We start from the raw sequence: 10,174 nt of genomic DNA on the forward strand, positions 1-10,174 counted from the left end.
CATTTGCTGATAATGTGCCCATGGAATTCAGGATGGCCAAGGGGGTGTTGAAGGCATTATCTAATGCATGTAGTATGATATGCTTATTGTTTTAATTTAATATTTGGATATCTCAACTTGATCACAGAAAGTGAAGACCTGGACACTGTGGTATTTACATGGCATGCTTTTACATGGTCTTTCTTGTGTTTCAGAGACTGGTGGCTCATCATGCAGCTTTATATCTGGTCAGCAGTGTGCCTGGTGTTGGCCGGGCTGGTTTCGGGTGCTGAAAATAAAGGACCCAAAGTCACAGACAAGGTGATTTTTTGGTTCACTGTTGGGTATGGACACCCATCACATAAAGCAGTGTAATCAAAAGTGAAAATGCATTGTGCAATCATGAGGCTACTCAGAATGGCTTGTGGTAGCAGATGACATCATTGATGAAACATGCTGCAAGTTTGAGCTTGCGGAGCAGTATTTTGTTGTCAATGAGGGTAAGCTGCATGCTTATCTTTTTTGTAAGTATTGAAAGCTCTGCCAGCAAGCCAAATCTGATAAAAGCTTGAATCTGCCTTACCATAAACTGATCTGTGCTGTTTTTGTTTTTGTTGCCATGTAGTTGAGCATCAGAAACAGGTTGAAAATGCTGTCTTGGAGGTCAGAGTCTGTTGGTTAGCATATGTGTGTGTTTTCTGTGCTCAGGTGTGGTTCGACATCACCATCGGGGGCGAGAAGGCAGGCAGGATCGAGATTGGTCTCTTCGGCAAGACTGTGCCCAAGACGGTGAAGAACTTCGCCGAGCTGGCGACCAAGCCAGTTGGTGAGGGCTACAAGGGCAGCAAGTTCCACCGCGTCATCAGCGACTTCATGCTTCAGGGTGGTGACTTCACCAAGGGAGATGGTACCGGAGGTGAGCGTCACGCCGTCTGACCCTGTGACCTCACTGACGTACCTGGGTGGAGCGTGCGGAGGCCGTCTGCTGTGCCGTGGACTCGGGGGTCCTGTCCGGCGCCGTGGGTATATTACCGTGCTCCTATGATTATGGCCGCCAATTGATACGGAGCTGCTAAGTGGTACAAAGGCAGGCGGACAAGCGGGATTGTTGAGCTTAGGTCCGAAGCAAACTACATGCGCGCTGGTCCTTGGATCTATTGCTGTCCATCCCATGCCCAGTGCCCATATGTGATGTCATTTTGTCAGGACGGAGTATCTACGGCGAGAAGTTCGCCGATGAGAACTTCAAGCTGAAGCACTATGGTGCTGGCTGGCTGTCCATGGCCAACGCTGGCAAGGACACCAACGGCAGCCAGTTCTTCATCACCGTCAAGAAGACCTCCTGGCTGGACGGACGGCACGTGGTCTTCGGAAAAGTCCTGAAGGGAATGGTACGCTAATTTTTAGGCCTGATAATTTTGACTACGGGTATTGTTAGTTTTCAGGCGGTGCACGGTGCACATGCACATTGTGCTGGTGCATGCCGGGTGAAGTTCAAAGCTGATATTTCCTAAATTTATGCTGTATTTGCAGGAGCTAGTGTGTCGTGACTGGCAAATATCCCTGGGGTCACGGTGCCGGTCATGAACGCATCGAAGAACGGCCCAATTTAATCAGAAAAATTCCATTGTGAAATCAGGCTTGCCGCTGGTACAACCTAAACTACGAAGGACGCATGCACATGGTTCTCATGGAAGCGGTTCCTCTCGCCGTCGTCCTCGTTTTGAGCTTTCCAAACGTATTAACAGCTATCGGCGACCTGCCAATTCTGAATGAGGCGCGGCTTGGCTTGGGCTGTGTGGTGACGCGGGCGATGTTGACACCCAAACGCCGTCCGCTGTGCCGGCATCGGCTCGGGTGGCTGACGGACCAGGGCTGGGTCTGTAGTGGCCGCCGGGTCGGGTCTGTGGGTTGACGGGCTTGTTCGTGGTGTCTGACGGAGCAGGGGGCGTGTCTATGGTGGCTGCCGGGCCGGGTCTGTGGGTTAACGGGCTGGCCTGTGGTGGCTGACGGACCGGGGTGCCTGACGGAGCAGGGTCGGTTCGGTGGTGACTGATGGAGCATGGCTGGCTTGTGGTGGCTGCGGGGTCAGGTCTTTGCGTTGACGGGCTGGCCTGTGGTGGCTGACGGACCGGGGTGGCTGGAGCAGGGTCGGCTCGGTGGTGGCTGACGGAACAGGGCTGGCTTGTGGTAGCTGCGGGGTCGGGTCTGTGCGTTGACGGGCTGGCCTGTGGTGGCTGACAGACCGGGGCCGGCTCAGTGGTGACTGACTGACCAGGGCCGGGTCTGTGGTGGCTGCCGGGTCGGGTCTGTGGGTTGGCGGGCTGGCCTGTGTTGGCTGACGGACCGGGGTGCCTGACGGAGCAGGGTCGGCTTAGTGGTGACTGACGGACCATGGCCGGGTCTGTGGTGGCTAACCTGCCTGGCGTGCCGGCAGGACGTTGTGCGGAAGGTGGAGGCGGGCAAGACGGACGGCCGAGACCGTCCCGCCAAAGACGTGGTGATCGCCGACTGCGGCCATGAGACCATCGCCGAGGCAGACTACTTTTCTGTCACCAAGGAGGACGCCACTGAGTGAGCGCCGCCAACCGACGGGCCTCGACCGGGCGACCACCACCGGCCGCTGGCGGGGCGGGGGGGGGGGGGGGGGGGGGGGGGGGCGGCGGGCGCCACGCCTTCCCGACTGTGCAGTATCGCGGTGCTCAAAGCAAGGCTGGCTTTAGTCGGGGCGTGCGGTGTGTGCATTACTGGACATTTGTTCCGGATGAGATTGGCGGGCCAGTGATCTAAAGCCGCGGCGCCGGACAGGACCCATTTCGTGTGCTCCGGGCATTTGCGGCCGTTCCGAGAAGAATCGTTCCAGTTCTCATTCCATCCTCCGATGGTGCTCCTCGCAATGTGGACGTCAGTGTGGCTGAAAGCGTGAAATAAACGACATGATTTCGTCGATTGCTGTCCAAAATCACGATGCTCCATTTCACAACCGCGTGAACCGTGCGTGCATAGTTCGCAAGCAGCTTGCACCAATATGCCCTGTTCGGTCATCGGTGAGCCTTTTGGCCGACTCGTCCACCAACAGAGAATCGTTAACTGAGGTGCGCGTCCGGGTTTGTGCACATGGTAGATATGGGACGGTGCCATGCTTTAAGCTCCAGCAGATGCAGTCTGTGGGTGGATACGGCACCATGCCCACACCCAGCTCTTCATTGGCATACGACCAGCGTTGCGAAACTCATCCGGTAGGGTGTGCACGTCGGCCCCTCTCGCGGTTCGTTGGCGCTAATCCGTCGCTCTTTGACCCGATACCGGAACATCCGACGTGCCCGGCCCATTTGTCAAGCGTGATGCTGGGTTGGCCGCCGCCCTGTCTAATGATGATTGGTCGAATTCGTGTGAGGAGACGGGCGGCAGGCAGTGAACCCCAAGCGGGGGGTATAATAGCATGGCAAATATTGACATCGCAGGCACCCAAGTGGCTGGACATTGAAACACTGCACACGACTAAGTCCAGCTCGTCGAGGTAGTAGCATTGGGCGTCACACGCGTCCACTGGAGAACGCCTTTACTTCCAAAAACGGCCGCAAGCAGAATCAGCTGATTCAGCCCCATGGAGACATAGAGCGCAGGAATGACGCATTTGCATATTATTCGAAGGAACAATTATTGGCGAGTGATGTGGTTCAAGGAGTCATTGACGATCACACTATCCACATGCGATCGAGACCTGCCTGTTTGCTGGACATACAAGACCGTCAGCGGGTTATTACTCGACCGCTGCTTGCCGTTACTGTCAGCAACGACGACTTACTTGCGCAAATAAACTCACCTCGCCTCTTGGTTAGGTAGGAATGGGCTGGGGTCGCAATGTCAAAGGAAATAAGTGGGCTTACCCCGAAGAAGAGAACGATCTTTCAGTTACCCATGAGGAACGGGCTTCAAGTCGAGGGGCTTCATCGCTGTCCTCCGCTCCGGCCGGGTGCAAAAACACGGCTCGCGAATGGCAGTCATACGTCAGACTTGTTACATAACGCTGCCTGTTATCAGCACACGCGACGAGAATCGTGGGAATCTTATGCCTGCAAAATGGGCGGGCGTCAAGACAAGCATCCCGACTCTCCGAAACAGGCGGGAGGATGGCAGAAACGCGTGTCGAGTAACGGCGCGTTCTCAGTGTTGTGGAGAGGCGTTCACTGCATTGGGGAGGGGAAGCACAGTCGCATACGTATAGACTTTTTGCAAATATAGAATGCGGCTCGTGCCCGCCCACCCAGGGATGCGCTGACCGCCGACGAAATCGCAGGAATTCCGAGCGTCGGAACACTTGACCTGGCCGCCATTCGTTGGCGCAGTTACTACTGTCTGCGCAGGCACGTATGGAATAAGTGGGCCGTAATTTGCTGGTGGCTGCATTCTTGGGAGCTGTATTATACCTCCTCGACCCGTTCTTAACAAGGCGAAGTGATGGAGCGCAGTCGGGGCCCGTGATTACACCACGTGTTCGAATGATGCAGGGTGTGAAGAACGGTTCGACGCGTTAAGAACAGCTCTTAGCAAATTGCGTGCGTACATTACGTACCGATTTTCAAAAACATTAAGAACAGCTTTAAGTAAATTGCGTACGTGCATTGCATACCGAAGATTACAGAATGGCATGGTAATGTGCTGAGCTTCCGTTTTCGTATCTGTCTAAAATCCGGAACAATCGTGTCTAATTGTCTGCCTCAAAAGTGTGCGTATGGAGGAAGCAAGTGCGGTCGGGCGGTGTTCAGATAGATCAGTGCCACTCGCAGCCGGCCTCAGCTGCGGAACTAAGCACGGCTCTTGTCACGATGAACCCAGAAATAAGGGAGGGCTCTCGCCACGACGAATCCGGAAATAAGAGAGGGCCCTCGCCACGACGGCGGCAGCCTTCACTTCTCCCACAACTGGTTGAATACCCCTCACGCATGGGGAAAACACCACTTAACCGACATCCACGCAGCCAACTTCAACCTGCGGAACTACTGGTTAGATTTTCTTCAAGCCAGCACCAATCGAAAGGTAGTGTGTGGTTCCATTAGGCGTTCTGAAACTGCTGGCCCCGGGTCACCATCTTTACCTTCACAAACCACCTAAACCGCTTAAGGGCATTGCAGTCAAGTCCAAACTCGAAAACCGCTCAATTGATCTGACTGGAACCTTCACCAGATAGTAGAGGACATACGATTTCATCAGCCGTACTGAAATTGGTGATCTCAGATTTTCATCTTCCTCTTCAATACTTCCTCACAACAACATTGCTCGCGCCGAAGACCGGACCAAGGTGGACAAACTATGGAACATTGTCATGGCGATATTTTGCTATCTGTATTTTGGTATGTGTATTGTGCTTCTGTGCTGTTCTCAGTGTGAAAATTGAGAGGCTGAAAGAACAGAAATTGAACGAATATGCACCCTAAAAACGCAACCATTTTGAGGCACCGAAGCCAAGCCCACACTCGCAGGCTGCTCGGCTTGTCTCTTCGAAACTTTACCAGCAAAGAGCACATTGATGATCTCACTTGTGGTTCTGAAACTGCGGACCACATTCACCTTCAAAGACCGATAAAATTTGGCATTCGGATGGGCATCGTCCATAGCAGGGACCGTTTCACGGAGGTATGGGATTTTGAACCATTGAAGGTCATCTTGACGGGCATTCGGTCACAACTCTGCCCTTTTCTAAAACCCTCTAGTATCCTCCAATCTTCTTCCAAACCCCTCTAGTTGCCGAGCTTTACCCCTGTGAAGGTGTGCGGACTATTTTAAGGGAGATATTTCAAGGTCACCCATGCACCTATGACGCAATGATCATGTCATTCAAGTTCAGGCATGATTTAACCATGCGGCAATCAAGGTCAAGACAGATATAACTGACGAGTAGTTCATATCCGGCGTTCGCGAGCAATATTTTTTGCGACAGCCGTCAATTGGCCCTCAAGCAATGTTGTGCAAGGCACGGTGACGTAATGAAACAATGATGTATTGAGGAGAATATCTATCATCCTGAGAGATTGTTTTTTTTCTACAGCAGTTTTTCACTTGGCGTGTAATCATTGTTATAAGTGAGCTTATTTCATCATATTTCATGCATGCTTCAATTCTTCAGGTGTGAAACATTCCCATGAAGACGTGGTACGTCACGGGTGCTGCTGCCAAAACGCGTGTGTATAGCTTACGTTGCTTCACGTTGTATTGACGACGCAGCTCCACTCTTCGAGCTCCAGCTTCTCCAGCCCCACGACACTCTTCCAGCAACGTGACCCTCCACCGTCGGCTATGGGTGCATGCCCCCTAACCGGGGGTCATACGGCAGCCTTTTGGCGGGCACTACGAATTCAGCATCCTGAGTGGTTTAAGGGCTTTGTGTCGTAAGAACCAGGCTTTCAAGATTTGTAGCTGTTCAACCGGGTTGTTCATGATGGGTAAGTTTGGCGTGTTTGATATGGTTCGTTAGAAGAAGGACTTGCAACAGAAGGGCATGAGTGCTTGAATGAGGTATCAAATGCCATCAAGGTGGTATCTCCCTTTTCACCTGGGTGGATATCCCTCCTACCCCCCCCCCCCCCCCCCGCCCTCCACAGCAGCCTCCATTACCAGTATCTACGCATTGTGAACAACAGGCCCCACAAATGGTTATAGGTACAGTAGCTAGCGCATAAATAAGCTATCCATGTTGGCGTGCCTCAGTGGCTTAATCTGCCACATCGTTGAGACGTTACGTGATTTCGTTATGTACCAGCAGCCCGAAGTGGGCAGAGGTTATGACCGCCGAGGATCGTACACAGGCCATAGATCCTATGAACATCTGACTACAGCGGCAGGTGACGAAATCAGCTTATATCAACGCAGAATAAGGCGCGATCAGTTTTTCAACCAAGCACCGAGGCCGTTATGCACCAAAATTAGTGAGTCACCGACAATCCCACCTTCGGTAGGGAGAAAGCCACATCAACGACCCCTCAAATATAAGACTCCAGTTTACCATAACTTAGAACCATTCTTCATAGTTGCAAGCTCTCCTAAAGCAAAGAAATGTATATCTTGCAATGGAAAAATTGACTGGAGAGCGTTTCGCGAGCCTCACGACATCGTCCTGCCTCATAATGAGCGATGGGAGTTTCCAAAAAGTTGTTGGAGATGTGGTGGTAAAAGTAGCAGTTGTTAAAAAGATGACTAGGATGTTTTATCATATTACGAAGGCATGTGTTGCGTCGCGGTTTCCCGATCTCATAGGCAAACGTGATTTTATACGAGATGACGCGTTTGTGCTTCCAGTGCTAACAAGCGTACATAAAGAACACATCCTGGAAATGTTGGGAGTCAGAGTTTAACTGTGTGTGTGTGTGTGTGTGTGTGTGTGTGTGTGTGTGTGTGTGTGTGTGTGTGTGTGTGTGTGTGTGTGTGTGTGTGTGTGTGTGTGTGTGTGTGTGTGTGTTTTGGGTGTTTTCACACAAACACCAAAGCACACTGGGTTGTTCGGGCCTATTTATTGGGTCTTGGTGTTTGAATTTAGGCCCTACACTCCTGTTTGGGCAACCTGATAATCTGCTCGGATATACTCCATCTTTCGGGCGCCCTCCGCACTGGGTTTTGGCTACTTCTTATTTCGATGGAGGGCCTTACGCTCTCGTCGGGCTCCTTCTGATGTGTTTACCATTCGAATCGAGGGTCCTACGCTCAGATAAGATCGATCAGGTTGTCCACGGATTTTTCTCATTCGCCCGAAAGGCTCTTCACGTTTTTTTCCGGGGTGCTATATGCCAGAGTACACTCAGCTACTCAGGATTCCTTCATATAAGTCTCGGATTCTCTCCACTTGCTTGGAGGGCCTTGTGCTGTTGCTAGGGCTGTTATAAGGTGACGCACGGAGACATCTGATGCTCAGTGGCCCTCGATTCTGATCGAGGGCTCTCCCTTTGGTCTCATTTGCGGAGGACTCTTCGCTCCTATCGAGGGTCATGTTGTTAACCTGCCCGTACACTGTTGATTGCACAGGGGTATTGATTCATGACCTTGGATAATTTCCCTATGCTCGGAGCATCCTGTGCTATGGCCGGGGCCTTATATGTCAGGCTACCGGAGCACTACCGATCGTTTAGGGGCCCATCACGTTGGCCTTGGGTTCGCTTTGCTTGCCCTGAAGGCCCTATTGCTGTTGACAGGAACCACTTTGTTGGCCTCCTGCGGCACCCATGCTCGCTCAGTTTCCGTTCCTATTGGCCTCGGTGCATTTGTCTTAGAGCGGCAGTCGAATATGCGCCGATGAATTTTTACGCGTGATTGTCGCACATAATTTTACATGCCGCCGGCGTCGTATGTGTCATTTCCATTGGCTATCAAGTGTGTAACACTTTTTATAATAGTGTATCATGTTCTTAACATATTTTGAATGCTTGGATATGTTGCGCCCTTTTACAACGAAGAATAAAATTGCATTAGTCATCAGCCATCAGCTGATTACATCGCCCAACCGGCTAACGGTAAATACATAAGCTAGGAATCAAGTCCATGCATGGCTTTAATGGTTGTTAGCAGCCAATTCAAGTTTATTTTGCCTGTTGTTCCAAAACACTTAGCCTCAAAATCATAGCATTTAAAACGATCTGTAGAAAATGAGTGAGCTCTGTGTGCATGTATGCGTAGCACGCTTTTGCTTTATAAGTCTGTGCACAGTAAGATGAATTTCCGTATTTATGAAGTATATGAAGAAGTTAACACATATATACATATATATATATATATATATATATATATATATATATATATATACACACACACACACATATATATATATATATATATATATATATATATATATATATATATATATATATATATATATATATGCATGTATGTATTAACTTCTTCATATATTTCATAAATACGGAAATTCATCTTACTGTGCACAGACCTATAAAGCATAGGCGTGCTACGCATACATACACAGCTCACTCATTTTCTACAGATCGTTTTAAATGTTATGATTTTGAGGCTAAGTGTTTTGGAACAACAGGCAAAATAAACTTGAATTGGCTGCTAATAACCATTGAAGCCATATACCATAACCGCAAAGCCAATAACTATATTTCATAAATATGTATATATATACATGTATATGCATATGTATATGTTGTTTGTTGTTCATTGGAGTTTTCGGGCACGTCGACTGCAGTGGTCATTGCATATGTATATGTATATATATACATATATATATATATATATATATATATATATATATATATATATATCGCAAACAACTTGTCTTGAAATGTAATGACCGAGGTGCAAGGATATTTTTGGGAGCGGGCCCCAAACTCCAGGGGCCCCACAATGTTGCGTGCCCCCATCTTTTAACGAAATCCTGCATTCGCCCCTGAGCATTTGCAAAAACACCAGCACCAGGCGTAGCAGTCTCCGTATGCCGCGCTGCGTCAGCCCACGTTGTTGATACCAGGCGGCGGCCAACGAGCAAGCAAAATCGACTATGTATCGGAAAGCAGCACTTTGGAACGCCTAAAAAGTCAGCTTCCGCATGTGGACGGTTGTCTGAGTCTGTAATTTTGCCTCAGGAATTTTCATATCGATTCTCAGAACGGATTATTATTTACAGCATTACGAACGCTTCACGTGGTGGTAAAATATCTATCATTCGTGTATCTGGGTTTGCTAATCCTATCAGAAGATCAACATGAAAATGGTGTGTGCTAAATATACGGCCCAATATAACATTTAAACAGTGCCAGTTTAACCCATATGACTTTTGGGGCATGATTTTCTACCACATCTTTCGCATTCTCTCGCACCGGCCGCCCGCTGCTTGGTCTTGGTGTTACGGCCACCGACGCCGCATAGCCAGCTGTACCGGTGTCTTTGTTGCTTGAGAGTGAGGCGCGAGCATGCTTTAGTGAATAGCAGATTATGTGTATATTTACACCACATTATTTTGAAAAAGAAAGGACATTTACAGGCAAACATGAATGAGTTAGCTACGTGAATAGAGAATTTTGGCCCCGTTTTGATTTTGAACACTAACGGGACCTTTTATCTATACGAGACCCTATATCCCGGACAGAGAGCACTGTGGATAGACCACTAAAGGCGACCAATCACCTAGCCAGTTAGGGGCGGAGCTGCCCGACACAACCCGTAGTTACTATTGGTTGCCAGTCGGACG

General features: G+C 49.7%; 1 protein-coding gene across 1 annotated transcript; it reads left to right on the forward strand.

Annotated features, from left to right (window-relative positions):
- Positions 1 to 194: 194 nt before the first annotated feature.
- On the forward strand, positions 195 to 2,626 carry LOC119103716 (peptidyl-prolyl cis-trans isomerase 5; the record flags this gene model as incomplete). The annotated part of the gene is given in 4 exon segments (XM_037227348.1): positions 195 to 300; positions 688 to 895; positions 1,186 to 1,370; positions 2,417 to 2,626. Coding segments are annotated over 4 exon segments (624 nt in total). The 3' UTR covers positions 2,558 to 2,626.
- Between the last annotated feature and the right edge of the window lie 7,548 nt (positions 2,627 to 10,174).

Source organism: Pollicipes pollicipes, unplaced genomic scaffold, assembly GCF_011947565.3.
Source record: "Pollicipes pollicipes isolate AB1234 unplaced genomic scaffold, Ppol_2.1 Scaffold_5724;HRSCAF=6776_pilon_pilon_pilon, whole genome shotgun sequence".
Classification (NCBI taxonomy): Eukaryota; Metazoa; Arthropoda; class Thecostraca; order Pollicipedomorpha; family Pollicipedidae; genus Pollicipes; species Pollicipes pollicipes.